Genomic DNA, 22,176 nt, shown 5'->3' with positions numbered 1-22,176 from the left:
ACTCACTTTTTCAGATAAAGGCAAGTCCGCACCCCTCGGGGGCCCAGCAAACACACGTGGCACCTCACCAACCCTTGACAAATGGGGGTGGCTCACCCAGCATATCTGCACGATAACCTCTGGACAAAGCTCTCCGGGCTGCACGTCACTGCGTGGAAATCAGGGTAAAACGCAGTGACTGCTATCTGTCACTCACTCCTAAGAAGGAGACAGAGACTTCCAGAATTAACCTGGGGAAGGCGGGGCCTCGAGACGAAGGCTGGAGCGACCCTTGGCTCTGTGACCCTCACCAGCCAGTGCTCTCCAGGCCGACTCCACCAGGAGTGGGGCCCTGGGGCCAGAGCTGCCACTCGGCCGCCGCTAGCCACGTGGCCTCAGGCAGGCTGACTCACTCTCTCCCTGAAACATATTACTACCCGCAGCCCCAGACCGGGCCCCCGCGGCCTGAAAATGGTGTCTCCCCGTGTTTGTCCGCCACAGGCTCAGTCTCTGTCTGGCTTCGGGGGTGGTCGCTTGCTTCCCAGGGCTCACGGTGAAGGCTGATCTGCTCTCATCTTGGTTGACCTCAGTTCTGTTGGCCCTCCTGCTGCCTCAGGACCACAACACTCTCTCCCAAATCCCATTGAAAACGAAGCTCTTCCAGTTTCGAGAGCCTGCCCTCTGACCTCAGCCTCCTGTCCTCCCGGTGTGCTTGTCCACCTACCGCTTGGCTGTTCTGACCACAGGGGCACCGCCAGGCCTTGGGCAAGTCCACTTCCCCTGGTCAGGGGCCTACTCCGGTTGCGGACTCCTCCTCCCTGAGTGCACTCCAGGCCTCTTCGTTCAAGCCCTCTCCTGCCCACCTGCACCCTATAGCCTCCAGCCCTGCTGCCTTCTGTGGCCCCCACCTGGCTGAGAGCCTCACACCTGTGCGGGGAAGTGCTGCCACCAGCCTTTGCTGCCATGGGTGCCTAGAACACTGACTGGTCCTGAGACTTCTGTGATGCACCGCACTGGGTTCCTATAGTCAGCCTGCGCACCCTTTCTTGATTTCCAATCTCCCGCACACGCTCAAGCTTTGGGCCCCTCACCTCCTCCCAGTCAGGTGACCTCACCTCCTACTTTAGACAAAATAGAAACCTTCATGCTGGAACTGGCTCCCCCGCTTCACCTCCCACCTCTTTTCTTCTTGTTGCCAAGGAAAACAGACCTATCATCCTAAGACCACCCCTCCTTCCCCGGACTCTGAGTAACCCCTCCCCTCCCCCACCCTGTGGAAGCTTTCCACGGTCAGACCCCCTTGTCCTTTGACCCCACCTCCCTTTCAGTTTCATCATTTCCACCTTCGGTCAAACCTCCCCTCCGCCTGCTCTCTCCTCCACCTGCCTGGCTCCTCCTGGAAGGGCCTCCCCAGGCGCCCCCAGGGCACGAGGACCAAAGAGCGATAGCACCTGCCTGACCTTGCGTCCAGAGGGCCCTGCGGCTGCCTGTCCTCTTTGCCCAGGTTATCTCACCTTCTCCCAGGGCTTTAATTACCCCCCAGGCTGAAGACACACACATCTTGCCTCCCCACCCCTAGCAGCACCTAACATAATCACTGCTTGACAAATAGCAAAGAAATGCAACTTTGCCCCAGCCACTCTGGACACTGCCTGCTCAGGCTCTCAGACTGGGGAGAGGGCCACCTGCCGACTCGCTGGCAGCCCTCCTGGGGGCCTGAGCAGACCCAGCAGTGCTCTGCTTCCCCTTAGCAGAGCAGGCCCGACAGGGTGGGTGACGCCCAAAAGACCGAAGTCAGTCCACTGCAACTTGGCAGGAGCACTCACAAATCTGACAAGGAGAAAACAGGATCTGGTAAAAAGGACTTTACCAAAGTTATTTCTGTGAGGCTGTAGGCCGTCTTCTGTCCTCCAGGTTAGCAGCTTTTCAACTGCTTCCAGGAACGTAACCCTCTTAACCCTCTGGGAGAGTGCAAGTGGCAGAAGCGCAGGAGGAAGGGTGGAGGGAGCTCGAGTGGGAGACCCCTCTGCCCAACCCTGCCCGTCCAATGTACCCTGCCCCTTCCTGAAGAGTCAAAATCCACTTTTCTTCTGGGCCTGTCACTAGCAAACACTAAGCGCTGCCCAAGCTCTATGACATCAGGGAGGGAGGAGGCTGGAGACCTTCTCGTCCTCCCTTGCAGGAGAGGTCACACTGACCGTAGCCCTGGGGCTACTGAAGTGCCCCTGAGGTCAGCAGCATGCTTGCGCCCCGCTGAGTGCCGCTGGGTTCTGCAGTGAACATCATGGGCACGTGTTAACAACAGAGTCGGCACTGGAGAAAAGGAACTCACACGAGGGCTCTGGGTGGCGCAGGAGCTGCCACTGGTTATGGAGAATGCGCAACTCATCTCAGGGTAGACAGCAAACCCGAGCCTTGAAAGGGGCTGTGGATTTAACAGGTGCGCCACCTCTTAGCTTTTTTTTTTTTTGCGGTACGCGGGCCTCTCACTGTCGTGGCCTCTCCCGTTGCGGGGCACAGGCTCCGGACGCGCAGGCTCAGCGGCCATGGCTCACGGGCCCAGCCGCTCCGCGGCACGTGGGATCTTCCCGGACCGGGGCACGAACCCGTGTCCCCTGCATCGGCAGGCGGCCTCTCAACCACTGCGCCACCAGGGAAGCCCTATTAGCCTTTTCTCATTCTGGGAACCCAAGTTCGCGTGGATATTTCAATTCATCGGGAAGTCTTCCCGGCCTGGTCTGCACCACTCACCCTGACCACCCTCACCGAGACTGGACGCAGCTCGTCCTGAAGCTTAACTGGCAACAGGACCAGGTGTCCATGCTGACCTACAGGTGCTGCAAAGAGGAGATCTGGGGGTGAGCAGCTTTCTCGGGGTCACCCATGTTGTGAAGCTGGGCACGTTCAGGTTTCCTGACTCCTAAGCCAGTCACATTTCCTCTCCCAACTTAAGTTTTGCTACAGTAACTGGGAGAAAAAAAATGACGCACGCCAGTGCTGGATATGCCAGTTCTGTCCAATTCAGAGAGGGGAAAAAACTAAGTAGTCAGGCACCATCAGTAACTGGATAGCAAAAGCCTTCTTGGGTTCGAGGGCCAGGGGGCTATTGTAGTTTGAAAGTGGTCTCCCCACCGAGAGAGAAACGAGTGCTTACCCCCGGTTTAAACCAAACGGCACCAGAAGCAAAAGGAGACCAGGGCTCAGAACACTCACAAGATATTGAAAAGCTTCAGAAAGTGTGATTTTACAAATTCTACTGCACGTGAAAACCTTGCGGACACAGTCACCACTTTGATCTTTTCTTCTCAGATACAGTGAACACCGGCCAAACTGTTTTAATTTCCGAATTTATTAAAATGATTAACCTCGATACTGCAAGTGCATGTACAAAATATTTGTAAAAAATGTTTTTAATGAAACATTAAAGAACTTACCTCAAATGCTGAAAAAGTCCTTTTTTCATTCTTTCAGTACAAGGAATACATTGTATCTCAAAAGTATTACAACTCAGCAAAACAATTTAAAACAGTAATTTGAAAAATGATTGAAAATTGAATACCTTACATATATATCTATGATCATTTCCTAATTCTTACAATGCCAAAATCTTTACCAATCGTTGCATAAGCTCTAGCTACGTTTTATTGAATGCAACCTCTTCCAAGTGGTCAACAGTGTGTGGATTTGGCCATTCCACACAGTGAAGTTCTACAGCAGAGCTAGACCAGCTCTGAGGCCCCTAACTGTAAAAACGGAAATTAGGTTTCCCTGGAAGGCGCCGGCAGTGGCTGCCGAGCGCTTGTGCACACCGACTCCTGAGGCAGTGACCACCACCTACCGTCACTGCTCGGACCCACGGGAAGTTCAGCCCCCAAAGACGAGGCCTCAATAAAGTTAAACATCATAAATAAATTACTAAAATTAAGCTTAAAAATGGAGTAAAGTGGGAAATGCGGTATTTTGTTTTTTCCTTAAGATGAAATTCCTGAAATGGCTATCGTTGGTATTCCAAGAAAACAGTTCAAGATTTAGTCTCTGAACCTCTTTGAAAGACTCCAAACTAAGGTGGGAATAAAAGATGACCTCCCGCCCCCCCCGCCCCCGCTCTCTGGTACCTCCCAGACACAGGGTCTAAGGGTGACCTTCTCAGTGAGTGGCCTGAGTCTCCCACTGCCACCCAGAGACACCGGGGGGACTGGGTGAGGTTGTAGACGGCTCCGAGTGCCTCGGGACAGACCTTGCAGGGCTGCCCTGCTTTGAGAGGTGAAGAATTCTAGACGGAGCGAGCAAAGGGGGGTGTGAGTGGGCGAGGAGGTCAGCCGCCTGCTCCCACATTAATACCTGAGGGTTCATGAAACTGCACCGTGACAAACAGGGACGAGACGACAAAAGACTACAGAAGTAATTCCTTGAAGAACAGAAGGGGAGAAAAATTCTAAATGTAAAGAACTTTTATGAATGTTACTAGTTTCTATTTGGAACCTACTAGCAATAGTTCTAAGGAACTTAATTTAAATAATATCCCCAGGAACCTAGAAACGGGTAGGAATCAGTAAGTAGTAACGGTAAGCATTGAGGTTTTCTCCACTGGACTCCTCATTACCTGCAGATTCCCTTAAGTACTGAAAGATATGGGCTACTTTTCTAGACACTACACGAATCTCCTAAATTGATTTCACTTAGGAACACTGTATATTTGAAAGTACATGTACACATTTCCCAGAAATAGAGAGACCCACTGGTGTCAAACACCAGCTACAGATTTATATTCTCAGATTCTTTGTCCAATGACTTGTAAAATAATCCAGAGAAATGGAAGGTTGGTATTGAACATAAAGTAGTAATCAAAATTTTGCTCATTAAGTTACTTAAAATTAATTTCTCTTCTCAAAGTGCTTCAAAAACACATTAAATGACTCCTCCTTTTGTTTAACTGATAATATAGTCAAAGAAATCTTTGATATTTTCATACATAAACTAACATAAGCCAAGAACTCCCACTGATGCAGTGCTTAAAACTATATATTTATAATTTCCTATTTTATTGGCATGAATATTTCTAAACTTCCAAACCTTCCTGGTAAGTTCTTTTAATTTCTTATGACAAAAATTTCTCACAACACACAAATATTTACAACATATACACTGTTTTCAGTTCTCTACACTGAGTTTCAAAGACAAACATTTTTTTTATAGGTTTTACCACAGAACAAAAGCTGTGACTCATGTTTTTATTTCATAAACTATTATAAGTTAAAGTGAATAGAGTTCTTTAAAATTCCTTGTAGCATTTTACAAGTGCAACAGAAAACTTGAAGACCCCAATTAAGATATAGCTGTAGTTCATTAGATAAATGTTGTTTGTTGCCATCACATTTGTTCACAGCAAATTTTTTGAAAAAATAAGCACCAATCATTCTTGCAAAGAACAATTTTATCTAAAAGGATTGAAGTGTTAAATACAAGGTCTTTAATTTACATGACAAGCAATAAATACGCTGTATCGAAACTCCTCCTGCACACTGCGACCCTCGTACATATAACGTACTGAAAAGTTAGCTGTCACGCATGTAATGGTACTTTTTTTTTTTTTTTTTTTTTTTTTTGAGACCGAGTTCACTCCCACCCGACCGATGGTCTGCTATTTAACCAAGGTCACAAACAGTACACCTGGGCCAGCAAACTGTGAAACTGACAAAACTCCAAGGGGGAAACATCTAGCAAATAAATCAAAAAGCCAAAGAACATTGCTGGTGATATTAGCATATACTAGAAAACCTTAATATGCTGCTACTGTGATTTGTTTTAAATTCTTTTTTAGTCATATATTAAAGAGCCAGTTGATGCTCTTAAAGTTAAAAAAAAGAAAACTGTGTAGCCACATTATTGTTGCCAACGTCCTGTGTGGAAAGTTGCTATCACTGTACAATTTTGCTGGAGCCTTTATTTTACAACAGGGCTTTACCTCTAACTCAGAATTGCACATAAGAAGGCTATTTAAAAAGTACAATAAAAATTTGCACAAATCAGACTTTTAGCAAGAGTCAGTACGCTGTACACTTTCTGCAGTATTATGCTGATAAGTGAAAAGACAACAGAAGTGCTGCCCCTACAATGTTTTCGGCTGAGGAGTAATTGACTGGAATTGTTTATTTCTTTGAAGTAGTTATCCCGGGTCAAATTAAGACCAAGAGCTTTACTATGCGTTAAGCCTCAAAGACTGATCTTCTCTTCTCCTGGAAGAAATGTCAATATCTATAGAGTCTTTTCCGACTATGAGCCTCAGCCGCTTCGCCGGAGGAAGCGGGATGAAGTCGTCCTCAAAGTCGTCATCATAGTCCTCCTCCTCCCCGCCTCCCTCCGAAGAGGAGGAATCAGCGGTACTTTCCTCCTCGTACTGACTATAGTCATCGACCTCCATGCGAGACTCCAGGAGAGAAAGAGGATCACTGCAGCACACCCCATTTTCGTGAAGCCCCTCTGTATACGACCCCCTACTCTCCTCGTCCCGTTTTAGCTGGATTTTTAACTTTGTAGAGCTACTGCCTGATCCTGAGTTAAATCCATTATTAAGCTTTGCTACATAGAGATTATTATCATTTTCATGGTCTTTACTTAACTTGATGCTTATTTTTGAAGAATTCACTCCATCGTTCTCTTGGTCATTTGTCTTGCTGCTGCTGTCATGACGCCTACGAAGAGTCAATTTGGGAATCCCAGAGTTATTCTCTAGGATTAACTGTGCATCATACCTAGTGATCCGCCTCTTCTTTTTACTTTTTGCAGTTCGGAAGCTGTCTTTTGTTTTGAAGCTGTCTGATGCGACCACAGAACCGCTAACAGGAGAAGGGGGCCAGTCCGTGTAGCTCCCGGGCACGCCCTCCAGGCTGCCGCGCTCGCCCCGGTCAGGGTGCGACCCCACGCCCTCTCGCCCCACGCCGGCTCTGCCGGGGGAGCCGTGCACCGCAGCGGATTCCTCTGCTTCTGCCAACTGTCTCACCAGTTTCCCTTGCCGTGATTTCTTTTTCGACGTGCTGCTGTCGCTCTTAGGACACTTGGCCTCCCCCTTCTGGGCAGCTTCATGAGCCAGTTCTTCCTGCACCGCAGGAGATGGTTGCTCGCCACTGTCCGGGCAAGGTTCCGTCGAGCTGCTTTTGTAGCCATCCAACGTATTTGGTTCGAGCTTGATGTCGGAGGTCTCCTTCAAATTCATCCTCGTCCTCAAGGACCGCCGGGTTGTGTAGGCGCAGGGGGCGCCGTCCGCGTGCGCAGGGGCGCCTCGCCCGGAGTTCTGCCTGTGCTCTCGCGCCGCGTGTCTAGTTAAGCACCCACTGGCCGCCGCGGCTGGGACTGGTCCCTCCGGCTCCTTATCTTTCTTAATCGGCAAATTTTTGTACAGAACTACTTTAGGTTCTTTAAGTACTAAGTTTCCCATCTCCAGTTTTCCCGAAGCACTCTTCTGCTCCAGCCGTTTGCAATGATTTCTTAGTTTTATCTTTGAAAGTAAAGGCTTTGCAGGTTTTTTCAGTTTCTTTGGTACCCTGGAATTATTTATAGGAGTTAGCTTAGATGAGGTAGAGTTGGAAGAAGCTGGAATTCCTGACATGGACTGCCTTGTCAATGCTCTGCTCTTGCTGTTCTTTTTCATACCAACTGAAGATTTTCGGTTAGAAGCTGCAAAGTTTAAAAAAAAAAAAAAAAAAAAAAAAGGATGAAAAACAGTCTTGGTAACACGGTAATGTTCAACAAAACAATGCCAACACCCAGACGATTAGCTATGAAATGTCTAGATTATACAAAAAACGTGGTAGACAGACCCCAGTTGCGTTTCTGCCAGCACACAAGCACTTCCTACAGTTTTCCTTTACATTCTCTTTCTAATGTCTGCCTCTAATTTAAGAAGCATCTATTCACTTTCCAGGTACGTAATTTTAGAGTTAAAGAGCTCTTAGCACAGCAAGGAACTGGATTTCACTCTCAGTGCCCTTAATCCATCACGACACTAGTCCAAACTGAATACTTCTTTCCCTGATTTAGTCTTTTACCACATAAAATATCTGAAGTAAAGCTAAGTAAAAATAATATTTTTCTTTCACAGATTCTTCTTAAAATCATCATTTAAAATGTTTCTAAAATCCATTATTCATTAACTCAAAGTATATTACTTGACTAGTAATCCAGAACGGCGACAGGTGACTAACGGGCTCTCAGAGACAAATTCTATCATGATGTCTTCAAGTAAGAAAAAGAGATCCTAAGAACCACATATTGTTACTCCCACTAGACATTTATCCCCAAATCCCGCACCTTCTAAGCTGCTCCCTTCAATGCTGGGAGGACCAGCAGAGACTCTGAGGCCTGCGGAACTGACTTGGCCCCGTCCCTCCGTTGACTGCCCGCTGCCGACAATCAAACCAAAAGAGGGAAGGAGCGCACTGCTAGAGTTACACTCTCGGGACAAGGGGGACCCAGCTTCCTTCCTCTGGACAAGGGGATGACAACCTACTGGGAATGACAACCTGAGAACTAACATGACAGTTGAAGGGCTTCTCAAAAGGCTTATATGTGACTCAAGTGTAAGGTGGCCCCGTGGTGAGCCTCTGACCTTGCCACTGACTTTCCTTTCCGCCATCTTTGTTTTTCTCTACGTCTACATTTTGGATTTATAGTCATAGTGTTTTACGTGAGTCACTTTCTCGATCACTTAGTCTGCTCCCCATCCCCCACCTGAAAAGCTCGTCCCATCAAAATACCCCTTTACATCATTCACTAGGGAAGTTAAGATAACCAAATGAATCATCACCACCTCTCAACAGAAAACAGAGGGAATAAAAACCAGTGAACATGGGTAAGCCCAGCACGCTGCCCGACAAGACTGTGGCTTCCTACACGCCTGAGGGTCGCCAGGGTGACTGCTGTTCCTTCTGCATGGCTGGCCGAGTCAGGTTACCATTAGTTAGTTTTTATTCAGGGAGAGGAGCAAGAATGCATAACAGCATTCCAAAAACATCAACCCGCTAAGAACAGAAGTCTGTACTCAGGAAGACTGGCTCACGAATGGCTTTGGGATCTCCAAACCAGCAGAATTCCCAGGAATGAGATCCACTGATTGAACCAAGAACATGCTTATCTGTGCGGGATGCTACCAGGGAGGAAACTTTTTTTTTAGGAACAGTAGTAGCAGTGAAGTTTGGGTGCCACCCGATTTGAGAACCACCGACATATTATGAACTGAACTATACAGAACTTACCAGAAATATTTTAAATATAAGGATATTTAGGGACTGCTTTTGCTAAAGGATTTCTTTGTGCTTACAAGGCTTCCTACAAGGTGAGAGTTAGATGTGCTTATGATGTAAACACACCAGTGCTGGTGCCTGCCTTTCTCAAATGTGGCTACGGTGAGACTCCGCTGTCTATGGCTCTTCAAGGCCCATTCTATGACCAAGGTCAGCGGTTCTCATTTCATACCTGCAACCACCCCTCCACAATGATCACTTATACCGTGTATCCTTGACTGCAATCCCCCTGCAATGTGGATCCAACCTGTCCTCCTAAACAGCGCCTTTGCCAGTCTCCCTCACAGTCTCCTTGTCATGAAATCCGGCAGACCCTTTCAGCCCGTACCGTTGTTTCCTTCTCTGCAGAATGTGACGCTGCTGACCATTATTTTTCCCGAACCCCCTCTCTCCTTGGCTGCTCGCGAGAGCACACTCTCCTGGCCTTCCCTCCGTGTCCCGGGCCCTCTTCCTCCATCTGCCCAGTGGACTGCACTCCTCAGGCCTCTGCTATCCTAGGCCCCTTGAAAACTCTACTCAGTCTCCAGGCGATAAGCAGCCACTCCTCCACGGCTATCACCATCGATATGCTGGCAGTTCCCAAACCACAGTCTCTAGCCTGATTCTCGCCTTAATTACAGATCCGCATCACCAAAGGTCCACCGGGACCTTGATCGCCCGCTAAGATTGTCTCGTGAGCCCCTCACAAGTCAACATGCCCAAAGGGAACTCACCACCAAGCCTAAGTTCTCCATCTTGGTCAATACCACCACCACCCAGCCAGCTGCCCAAGCAGACACGGGGAGGTCATCCATGACGCCTGCTCTCGCTAACTCTCACCAACCAGCCACTGGTCCTGTGGAGTCCACTCCTGCAGTGTTGCTGGAACCACCTCCTTCTCTCCATTCCTGATGCCAACATTTCCCGCCTTGACTCTGGCACTAGCTCCTGCCTTTCCTTGCCTCCCTACTGCTTCCCCGACATTCCATCCCCCACCACGCAGCCCAGATGATTCTCCTAGTACGCCACACCACTTCTGGGCTTTAAGCCTGCCAATAACCTAATACCTAAGAATAAAGTCCAAAATTTTAAATTATGCTCACATCCCTTCTTCCCACCTTCTACTCCAGCCTTGATGAGCTTTACTGATGCAAATCCTACATTCGTGCCCACACGTCCATTTGTGACGTTCCCTCTGCTTTGAGCACGTTTCACTTGGCCAACTTCTCTTCCCCTTTTAAGACTCAGCTCAGCAAATACTTCTCTCAGGAAGCCTTTCATGACTCTACACGTGACAGGTCACCCTTCCTATGACTCTTCAGGGCACCTGAGGTTCTCCTCTCTTGGGCACTGATTTTTTAATCACTGGATCCATCTCACTTATGGTGATTTTGAATCTGGGCTCTCCCGCTCCCACCCCTCCTTCCGAGAGGTTCATTGTTAGCTGACTGCAGTGAACCACTGACAAAGCACTTCAGCGTGTGTTTTAAAGGGCACAAGAGGGACTGAATTTGATCCTGCGTGTTATTTCAATAGAGAGACTTCACGTACATATTTATGTATTTATCAGTGTATTCTCATTTTGTTTGAAAAGCGTTATCTCAACAGAAGCCCAGCTAAAAGGTGTGCTCAAGTCAAAGGGCACAGAAGGCACAGTCCGGATGGGTAAGAGAGACGTGAGCAACGTGACTAAGCACCCAGGGCTCTTCACGGCGCCACGAAGGTGCTGCTACACTGTCGCGGGGGGATGGGGGGGTGAGCGCCAGCAACAGTAGGCTGAGGGAGAGATGGTGGTCACAATGGCAAACTAAGAAAAGTCTATCAAGAGAATGAGGATCCTGACACAGTGGAGGGAAGGCACGGCCACAGCTCCCCTGGCTTTGGCACTAACACACCATGTGTGGCTCTCTTCCCTCACGGCTGGGACAGATCCCAAATGCATAAACCTAGACAGTAATTTCAGGTGAAGATACACATTCTTAGCAATTAGTATATACTAGGTACAGTGCCAAATGGGCAAATTAGTATGATCCCAATCATAATAAGCATTCTTTGAAGTAAGAGCTATTACACTAAGTGAAAACCAAGTTCCGGTGGGCTAGCGTGCCTAAGAGCGTCCATCCGGTCAGTGGCAGAGATGGGATATGCACTGAGGTCTGTGGCTCCAGATCTCGAGCTTTTCACCACACCGTCACATGGCCTCTAAGGGACACCACAGAGCTATTACGGAGCCAGTCCCAACTCCTGGGAAAGGGCCCATGGTATGGCTATCGTGGTTCCCTCAGGGTGTCCTCAGAATCATAAGGCAGCTCTGTGTGGGCATCGAGAATGACAGCCAGACACAAGAGCAGCAAAACGACATCAAAGCTTCCAGAATGCTCGGGCTGCACCCGTGCTCTGCACTGGACAAGCCCCAAACACACACAGTGGAGCCAAGGGAACACGAGGGCCACACACAGCTTGGCATGTTCCCAACATGAGGACCCAGAAAACCCTCAATAGGATTTTAAAGACTTCAGTTCAAGGAGTTTGTCAGGCACAAGAAGCAGGCTCCACCTCACGCAACCAACGCAGGAATGAATGGCTGGAAAAGGGTGCTAGAAAGGATTCTGAAGCATCCTGCAGGCTCAGCAGAAAAGTGTTCAGACCAACCAGTGATGTCTGTGGCAGGCGAGAAAGTGACAGGTGGTGGCCCAGCCCACTGTCTCCAGGACAGGCGCTCCTCAGTCCAGCTGAGTGAACTTATCCCACTGGTGGGAGTCCTCTGGGACTTGCACCAACTCGTGGCATTTTCAGCGGCTCACAGCCAGGACGCAGCACTATGGCGGTGGCCTAGCCACTGAGGCACAAGAGGCCTAAAAAACCCGACTCTTCTAGTAATGGCATTATAATTCAGGTCTGTGGACTGAATCTGTGAAAATGGATTTCTTGTCTCCTCTCTGGACGCTAAAGCAAACAGTCAAGTTGTGGTTCTTGAGACACCTTCCAAAAAAGGACCTGCATGGAAGGAAGAAATAATTTTTTCTTCCAACTAGGCAGAAACGTTTCTTTAAAAAGAACAAACACGCTGTTCAAAGAAAGCAGTTCCTCTATAGTTGTCAGCTGCTTAATTCTAACCAAACTGCAGGATAAGATGGGTACTCGGAATCTATACACAAGATGTATGCCCACGCCCCTTGGGAGAAAGGCTTGGGCACCTCCGGCCTTGCATCCACTGCAGTCTCGAAAAGTCTTTTCTTTCAAACAGGTAGAAGGGTTTGGTCAAGACACAAACAGCAAAAGAAATACAGCCTAAAAGAACACATGTAAGAGCCCGAGAAAACACTGCTATGACCATACTTAGTGCACAATGTTCTCAAAGACCACTGGAGTAAACGTCGAGCTCCTTCAGAGCCCTGAGCCACGTCTAGCAACTGTCACATGACCCTCAAAGCTACTTATGCCAACCCCTGAATTACTCAAGACGATCATTCTGCAGAAAAGTAATCTGAATAAAGTAAGCGCCCTAATATAAGCAGTCACGGTAAAGTGCTATATTTCTGTTCTGTAATGCTGAGACTACAGCTCAAAGGGATTACCTATTCCCTCTAGCCTTTAGGAAGCAGCATTTACAGTCTGCTCTGCATAGTTACTGTGTACTGGTCCCATCCTGGAGCTACGGCATAAACTCCCCAAGGGAGGGGCCCAAGTCTCATACACTTTTCTATCTCTTTTTAACAACTAGCAGGCTTTGAACATGTATTTGGTTTATTAATAAATATCCCATAGATGGTCACATAATAGAACACTCAACACCTCCCAAAAATTTTTCCTATTTTGATTTTTTAAACTAAGTGGCGTACTGAGTTCAGTATCTACACATCAGTATATGGTTGACGCCTAAGAACACAAAACACCCGCACGAACGTCACAGAGCCATGTGGACAGTGTCGTGGCCATCTCCACATGTGGCTGGCAGCACACTCCTAAGTGTTTTTATGTAGACATTTATAAAATGGGCTTCACAAGTCGCCAGTTTCACCAAGGAACCAGACTCAGAAAACAAAATGTTGATTATGCTGCGTTTATTATAAAAACCAACAATCAACAGTGAAGGACGAACTAACTGCTCTTCTTTGTTCACTTTGGACGTTAAAGACTCGGATAGGAACGCGGCATCACTTTTCCACGGCAGAGGTTACCCCTGGCCTCTGACTCCCAGCGGAAGGTAGAGTCAGGATTCACGGCAGTGACAGTCACCATCACGGGAGACACCTTCCCTTTCCTCTGGGATTTTCTGTAGTGGAGAGGAGCACCCAGAGGTGGGCTGAAAACATCTGAAGACACAGGGAGAAGAGCCTAACATGATCAGACCTCAGACGGAACCTACTGCTAACAAGTATGTACGGACAGTTATAGTGCCAAAACAGGCATACTGTGGGGACCATCACGTTAAAACTTTTAAACTTTATTCCTATCAGAGACAAGTCAGACTAAGGAGCCTACTGCTTTAGTGGCAACTAGAGAAAACTGGTGTTACCCAGATGAAAAACAGTAGCAATCAGGATGGTTCCAGGACTTCAAGGCTCCACAAACGTGATGTGTCTTCTTGTGCTCACTTAGGATTCTTCTCTTTCTTTTCCCTTTATTCTTCATTCTCTTTTTCCAGTTTCCATCAGGTCTTGCCCCCCCCGCCCCAACCGCCACACAACTGGTATCTTAAAGCTTGTTTCTTTCTCCTTTTCATCTCTCTTGCTACTTTCGGTCGAGGGGCTATTACAACACGTCATAGTATAATGACATTCAAACTGCTCCTCTATCACAATTCTGAGTCTGGTAACTGGTGGTTTGGTGAATTGGGTCAGTTCATTTTGAAAACGGCAAGCAAGCAGTAAAAGGGTGGAAGCCTTGAGGCCAGAAGCTATGAATTCCCCAAGTCCATCATCCATCCTAACAGACTGGCCAGGCGCAGAACACGTATGTGCCTGTGTGACGCCACCCCGTCCTTTGTCTTCTTGCGGACCTAACAATATCATTACAGAGAAACTAACACCTTGAAAAGCTTTCTGTCAAACATATGATGACCCTGGAACACACGATGGAGAATTTCATATCCAGTTACCCAGTATTCAAGAAAAGCAGACAATTTAGTACCATATGAAATCTGGAGGCGTGATACAGACTGCTTTTGTGCTCGAATCACTTCTAGAACCTTGCAGTGCTGGTGAAGTGCATGAATCCCAGAGTTTCTCTCAATGTTTAAAAGATCAAAACTATTAGAGCATGCTTTAGAAAGCAAACTTTGTGAAAATTCTTAAAAAAAAAAAAGATACAGACTGCTTTTGTGCTCGAATCACTTCTAGAACCTTGCAGTGCTGGTGAAGTGCATGAATCCCAGAGTTTCTCTCAATGTTTAAAAGATCAAAACTATTAGAGCATGCTTTAGAAAGCAAACTATGTGAAAATACTTAAAAAAAAAAAAAAAGATATGCTTATCAAATCTCCCTTACTTACTTGCATTGTTTTTTTCCTGAGTGGTATCTGCATCAGTGTTAGAGCTGACAGATTGACTGTCTGAATTTTTGCTGCTGTCACCTAACTTTTTAAGCCTATTTAAACGTTTATCTGTTTCTCTGAGTCCATATTTGCTATTGATAACAGGAGCAGGCGCAGGCAGTCCCACTCTGGATTTAAAAGCACCAGTTCCCCGTCTGAAAGAGAAACAGCACAGGTTACACAAACAGCATTCTCACTGACGTAAGCCTGGTTGCTGAGCGCACTTGGCCACATCAGATCAGCAAGTGCGATGAACTGATGGGGCCCTAATTGCCACTGGAAAGCCGCTAAGCCTAGGACTCTCAAAATACATACATATAGAAAATTAAGGCAAAAAAGCTCCAGACTTAAAATAAAACCATTTGTTATGACTACTGTCAATCAGTCGTTAATTGCCCATGAGAAGCTATTGGTTGGACCCTATAGAATTTCAAGTGTAGGTAAAAGTAAATAAATAAAATTTCAATTTCAAAACCGACTGGTACAATAATTACGTCTAAACTGTAACTGAAATAACCCACCTGTTAATTATATCCCAGCTTTGTTCTGCATAATTTAACACTACGTTACTGAATATTGAGAATTACAGAATTAAAAGAGGAACCAGCGAATTTCCATAAATTAAGTCATTGCTTAGAAGCTAATGTTAGATACAAACAAAATACTAACTGAAATTCTGAATAAGAAGGCTAGGCTATCTTAGTGAAAATCTCTCTTCTAGAATAATGAAAACTGTTAAATTCCTCCTTTAAAGTTACTGAATGAACATAATTAACAAAATGTTACTAAATAAAAGACATCAAAAGACTTGCTTTTACCACTGGCTAAGAATGATTTGTAACCTGCTTTAATTATGTATATTTATATAAATCCTAATGAAGTGGGTGCTTAATAAGAAGTCCTCCTAAACTTCCTTAATGAACCTAGCTTTGCAAATCTTTGCTTTATTCGGTGTTATAAAGGTAAATTTCTACTCATTCTGCTCAAAAGAATAAATGGAATATAAATTAATGAGGTTAAAAAAATTAAGCACTACATACTGCATTTAAAAAACGATAAATCTCTTTGGCCAAAATTGCCTTCACTGACTTGCCTTTCACTGGCCTTAGCTTGTTAAAGAAAAGCCATATAATAAGAGCTTCTGAACCTGAGGCAAAATTGTGAACACTTCCCATTATGAAAGCAGCACTGCCCTCCAAAAGATCCCATGTGATTTCTTTCTTTCGGGATTTAGATGAGGAGAAAAATAACTTTTCTCCTTCAAGGAATCTGAGTATTTCACCTTTTGCTAAGGGAGAACAAAAATTTTATTTTCTCTCCCTCCCGCTTAAACCTCTTAACGCTAGGGAGGAGCACAGACCTAGTCTGAATGCAGAGACTGTGTTTGGCGACTAAGGTGAGCATTCTTGCCTTCTCTGCCTTCCCAGAATGGGTCTGGAATATTCTACTTTTATTAATGCTTGTGTGAAAACGACAAACATATTGTGGGACTGCCTCAATTCTTTTTTCAACAGGTGCATTAGAAATCATTGTAAAAACCTCTAGGTAACCTTCACCACGGCAGGCCAACAATTACACTCCACTCCACCATAAAGTATATTCAGAAAGTAAATGCGTAAATCCTAAAGGCTGTTTCATTTCAGGTGGATTAAGGAATTAATAAATTTTGTTCCGATATTCTGTGCTTCTTTACCATAACCTGTAATATTTCTGGAAAGATGGGCCGTACTTAAATACAAAATAAACGATCATGGTGGAATTATCTGGAAAATTTTTTTTTTAAGTAAAACTCCCCCATTCATCTGTTTCTCTACTTCCTTTACTTCTTTTTAACTTATGACAGTAACACATGCTTGTGTTTGCTGCAACAGGTGAGACAGTCTTAGGCTCTGTCTCCATACAGCACAAGTCAATGGTGCTCCCCAGCCAGCCTCCATCCCCAGAGCCCCCCACCCCGCCCTGGTGCCAGTGCTAACCATCTGCCAGCACCTCATCTTCTGCTCCTTTGCCATGAGCTACACACCTATTCACACTGTTGTTTCTTCCTAAGCAAACAAAACCCAAAGAGGATAATACCATACATCTTACTCAGCAACCAGCTTGCTTTCTTTTTTTCCCCCCAGCTTTCTTATTACATCATGCACAAGTAAATCTGAACTGAACATGTTTTGAAAGTTGTACCTTTTACACAGACTAAACATTCCATAATCTATGCAAGCACTACTGGTGATTACTGAAACTTGTAGGTTTGTGGGTTTTGCTTTTGCCACCATGAATGCTGCTGCTCCCTTGCTTTGAAACCAAATCCTTACTAACGAATGCTACTTCCATAGGATAGATTCTTCCATATGGAACTGACTGCCGGACAAAAGGGTGTGATTATTTTGAACAAATATTGCCAGATTACTTTCCCAAAAGGTTATAGCAGTTTGCAGCCCTAGTGACACTGTGTAAGCGCCTGTTTCCCCACATCCTCACCAGCGGCACAGAGCACACTTCCAAATGTTGCCAATTTGATAGTGAAAACGGATACCTAGTTATTGTTTTCCTTGTTTATGGCCATCATTTTCTGTGTAGCATCTTCCTTACCTCTCTTTTCTCTAGTGGAAGTCTGTCTTTTTTTTTAATGAGCTTATAGGAGCTTTTTGTCCTTGGGATATTAACTCTGCCGTGTATGTACTTTTCTCCCCCTTCAGTTTGTCATTAATCTGACTTTTGCTTTCAGCTATTCAAAAATTTTCATATTCACCATTTCTTGTCTTAACTTCCTTCAGAAGACTTCCACTACCCCAAGGGTAGACATATACATTCTCCTAATTTTTTTTCTTATCATCTTATGTTGTATTTTTAAATTAAAAATTTTAATCCATCTGGAATTTATCTTGTATATGGTGTGATATAGGAGTTGAGCTTGGTTTCCTTCCAGGCGCACAATGAATTATGTCACTATTATTTATTAAAGAAATCATCATTTCCCCATACGTGGTATTAAGACTTCATACACACTCGGCTCTATCTCAGCAGTCTGTTCACGTCCTCTTATTTGTCCATATCGGCCAGTATGATCAAGTTTTGATCACAACTGTTTCACAGTAAATTTTTAATAAGGCCAACTGCCCCTAACTATACTTTAGAAATTTTTTCTTGGCTATCATCAGACATACTTTCATATAAGCTTTAAAACAATTTGGTCCTTCATATTCTTCGGTCCCTCATTAGATTTCATTTCTCAAATTTTCTAGAGTGAAATTTGCAGTACTTACTTATGAAAGTATTACAATTACTATTTTGTTAGGACAGTTATTTCCCAGAAGCACGCATCACATGTATCCTGGACACTGTACCCACGATGTCAGCACTTCTGTAAACCCTCTGTCCCCTCTCCCTCCTTCTCTTCACCCTTCAGCAACTAGCAACTAGCACACTGCGCGTGTGTCCCTTTCATGGCACTGCCCTCATGGCTGGCACTGTGCTAGTCTTGTTTACCCTGCCTGCATGAGGCCCAACATAAAGTAACTAACTATTCAGATGAATAACTGAATGAGTTCCTTTGGTCTCATCCTCTCGCCTAATTTCTGGAAAGGCAAAAACAATCTGGTGTTCCTGAGAATTTCAAGAATATTCCCAGCCAACCTTTAAATCAAACTTCCCAAATCGTCTGACAATAGCTGAGCCTACTGCTCCGTATGAGGCCTTTCCATTTAAAAAGGATTTGCACATGTTTCTATTTATTCCTCACACTAACCCCGTGGAGCAGGCAGGACAGCCCTTCTGACCAGTGAGATACAGTGTCCTGGAAGGGAACTAGTCTGCCCGAGGGACATGACGACACATGGGTCTGAACTAGGCAAAGGGCTGTCTCAGGGGTGGTCTGGAATCCTGTGTATGTGGTTACATTTTTCAGGACAGCCTCCAAAAGCATATTTAGCATATTACTTACTCCATTCATTCATTCACCAAATATTTATCAAGCACCTACTATATGTCAGGTACTGTTCTGGACGCTGGGAGTACAGCAGTAAATGAAAAAGATAAAGATCTCTGCCTTCCTGGAACTTGCATTCTAATGGGAGAATAACCAGAAACCACAAAATAAGTTTACAGCTAACATCTGAATATTAACTGTGTGCTGTTTTACATACTTTTCGTGAGAAAAATTTAATCCTCACAGCAACCCTATGAGATAGTTTCTAATGTTATCCCCATTTTATAGATGGGGTAATTAAGGCACAAAAGCAGCTAAGTTGCCCAAGATCACACAGCTAATGAAATGCAGAGTCACAGGATTCCAACTCAGGGAGTCTGACGCCAGATCTCATGCACATCACTGTTATACTATGTTACCTCTATAAAATGGTTTTAAAGCATTATTCAACTGTAATTAAACTACTGCATGGATTAAAGGGTCTTTTTGTGGACTGGTCTAAGATTTAACCAGTGTTTGAACCATTTTTTTAATTTAGAAAAAGATAAATTTTATCCCCCTGCCTTCCCACTCCCTCCCTGCAAAAGGGGCAAAAATTCAGCAGCATCAGGAACAGGTTTTCTGCCCTCCCTTCCTGGCAAAGATCCCAGAGCTGGGAGAGAAACAGCTGGGGTTGTACCACGACCCCATGCCTCTGCTCTCTCACGACACAGGGGAAACCACTGGCTTCCCCGAAAGAAGGGAGACATGGTCTCTGGGGAATCAGCATTTCTCCCGAGGCCGATGGCTGGCGGAGTAGTGGTGCCACCGCCTATCTCTGCTTCCAGGAGTGAAAGGCTCGGAGGTCAGGCTGACCTGGACTTCTGCACCTGCAGTGTGGCCACACCACCAGCTCTCTCCCAGGACAGCTGTGAGGACTGAATGAGTCAGGGTGAGTAAAGCACCCAGCACAGCACGTAAAATGGGCTCAACAAATCCAGGCGTGCTCATCTGAAGACGAATATATACACATATACACGTGTGACCCGATCGCTGTGCTGCACACCTGAAACTAACACGATCTTGTAAATCAACTATACTTCAATTAAAAAAATAAAAACAATAACCAAAAAGCCAAATCCAGGTGTGCTCCCTGTGTGGCCTATGCCAGCATGGGGGCCTTCCTGCAGCACCGGCCCGGACAAGCTTGGGAAGCTGCCTCTGAGCTCAGACACGCACAAATTGCCACAAGGAGACGAGCAGTGTGGACAAGGAGTCCTGCTAAGTCAGATTTGGGGGATTTCTACAAGGACTCCAGAGTCTTGATGGATCCCAAAAGGAAGTTCTTCACCAAGTAACGGAGCTTAGAAATTATTAAGAGCACGTGCATCAAAACATAACAATTCCAGAAGACACAGCTTGGTGGTACCCAAGACAACCTCAGGGTTTTTACATGATTAGCAGTGGTGAACTTCACTGGTCATTTTCAGAGCAACCCCACCCTGGCACCGTGTGTGTGTGGGCGTGTGCATGTGTGTTTAAGGTATTTCCCATTCTCTCTTTAAGCATATTTGCATTCTGATTAACTCATAATGATAACTGCTGGTAATGATTTTAACATTTTAAAGGGCCAGGTGCTGGGGCCCCTAAATAGTTCTGTACTCTTTGGTTTTGCTTATGCATATCCTGCACTGCATGCAATGCTGCAGAACATAAAAGACTATCCCTTAGCATTTAAAGGATGAGAAGATAACATGAGTTCATGCTCATAATCATCAAGTGGTTAAAAGAATGCAAGAGCCGAATATCTTACTTAATACTTTACCTTTCACAAGTGTAACACTCGCAGAACTCATTATTTTCTCCAAAAAACCCATCTCCATAATAACAAGAAATTTCTTCTCCAGGTTCAATGTCTCTTAGAGCCTTCACACATGCTGTATCTCGACCAGTTGACACAAACTGAAATAAAATCAACTCATTAAGAAAAACTCATACCTGAAGCAAAAACAAAATACTTGGGATAAAATATTTTTTATGCTTACCTTACAGTTAGGTCTGCAATCTGAAAAATGTCCAAAAGATAAAGTCAATTAACTGTAGATAAGATCTGAAACACGAACAATTACAGAAATCTGAAATAAGCTTTCCACATAATTTTACCAACTTTTGACAGAAGTTTCAGGTCTTAAGTTAAACTACAGGAATATTTATTTTAATAGGTTTATGCAAAAAGAAGAATTTCTATTTCCAACCCTCCTTTAAAGGGAGATAAGGTCATTCTAAGTTTTAGAAGTGCTACCCAACACTAGAGCTAACACCTTAGAAACAGAGCTTACCATGGTTTATAAACGCAGCAGGACCAAGCCAGAGCTGAGCACAGTTTTTCCTTGTGGAATACATGACACTGAAGTCGTTTTCTCCATGTCTAAGTAGCATGTTCTCCTCAATTTCTGAAAGTTCGGCAATACAACCCACCAGTAATTCTATTTTGTCATTTCGTTTCCTATTTAAAATATGTGATGTTAAAAATTACTAGTAATTTATAAATCGTAAGGCTTCTTTTAATAAAATAAGCCTGTCCAATAAATACCAGGAATCGAGAAGACTTAGCTGCGCATGTTTTAGCTGACTCACTTGGATCCCCACCTGGATGTCATCTCCTTCTCCCTGGAAGCCCCACAGCCTTGCGCACAGTTACTTGTGCAGGTAGCTGCCTTATCCCTACCAGAGACTAGGAAGTCCACTAGGAATCGTGCTACCTACACCTCTGAATCCCCTACCGGACCCAGCATAGTGCTTTGCAGGCAGAAAGGACTCAAAGACCCGCCGCACTGCATTCAACTTGCTGACACTGGAGAAGGAGACAGAGACAAGCAGCAGGAGGGTCGGGAGAGCCCAGAACTGGGCCGCCGCCCTGCAGAGCAGCAACAGCAAATGTCATGCAAGCCAAACAGGCAATCGTCAGGGTTCTAGCAGCCACATTAAGGAAGGAAAAACAGGTGAAAGTACTTTCAGTAACATAGTTTAACCCAATATAACCCAAACACTATTTCAGCAGGTAATCAGTATGAAATATTAATGAAAAATATTTACAATTTAATATAAAATCTCACATGTATATCACATTTGTAGCACTTCTCAATTCAGACTAGCCACATTTCAAGGGTTCAACAGCCACCCGTGGCTGATGGCCGTGGTACTGGACGGTGCAGTCTAGAACCCAAGACCTCAAACCTCCACAGCCATGTGCAACACGGAGCCACGGGAGCCGATGAGCAGGCTGGATTCCGTCCCACAGCAAACAGATACACTCACTCACGTACACACACCCATGCAAGAAGCCCAGGAGGAAGGCTCTTTCCCATTCCATTTTCAGGTACCTGACCCTAATATTTTTGCTATAAAAAATACTGGGGGTGGGCTTCCCTGGTGGCACAGGGGTTGAGAGTCCGCCTGCCGATGCAGGGGACACAGGTT

The 22,176-nt window shown here is 45.3% G+C and overlaps 1 protein-coding gene across 1 annotated transcript in view; it reads right to left on the bottom strand.

The window, feature by feature from the left end:
- Nucleotides 1-5,585: 5,585 nt before the first annotated feature.
- Nucleotides 5,586-22,176, bottom strand: part of KMT5B (lysine methyltransferase 5B) — a 51,452-nt gene continuing 34,861 nt past the window's right edge. The window contains exons 7-11 of the mRNA XM_007450408.1: nt 21,036-21,202; nt 20,742-20,761; nt 20,522-20,658; nt 14,751-14,947; nt 5,586-7,653 (exon numbers count right to left, since the gene is read on the bottom strand). Coding sequence (XP_007450470.1) covers nt 6,179-7,653; nt 14,751-14,947; nt 20,522-20,658; nt 20,742-20,761; nt 21,036-21,202 — 1,996 coding nt within the window. The 3' untranslated portion in view covers nt 5,586-6,178. The remainder of the gene's footprint in view (nt 7,654-14,750; nt 14,948-20,521; nt 20,659-20,741; nt 20,762-21,035; nt 21,203-22,176) is intronic.

The sequence above is a fragment of the Lipotes vexillifer genome, unplaced genomic scaffold (genome assembly GCF_000442215.2).
Source record: "Lipotes vexillifer unplaced genomic scaffold, Lipotes_vexillifer_v1.1 scaffold1477, whole genome shotgun sequence".
In the NCBI taxonomy this organism is placed as follows: Eukaryota; Metazoa; Chordata; class Mammalia; order Artiodactyla; family Lipotidae; genus Lipotes; species Lipotes vexillifer.
This window is presented reverse-complemented; position numbering and strand designations above follow the sequence as displayed.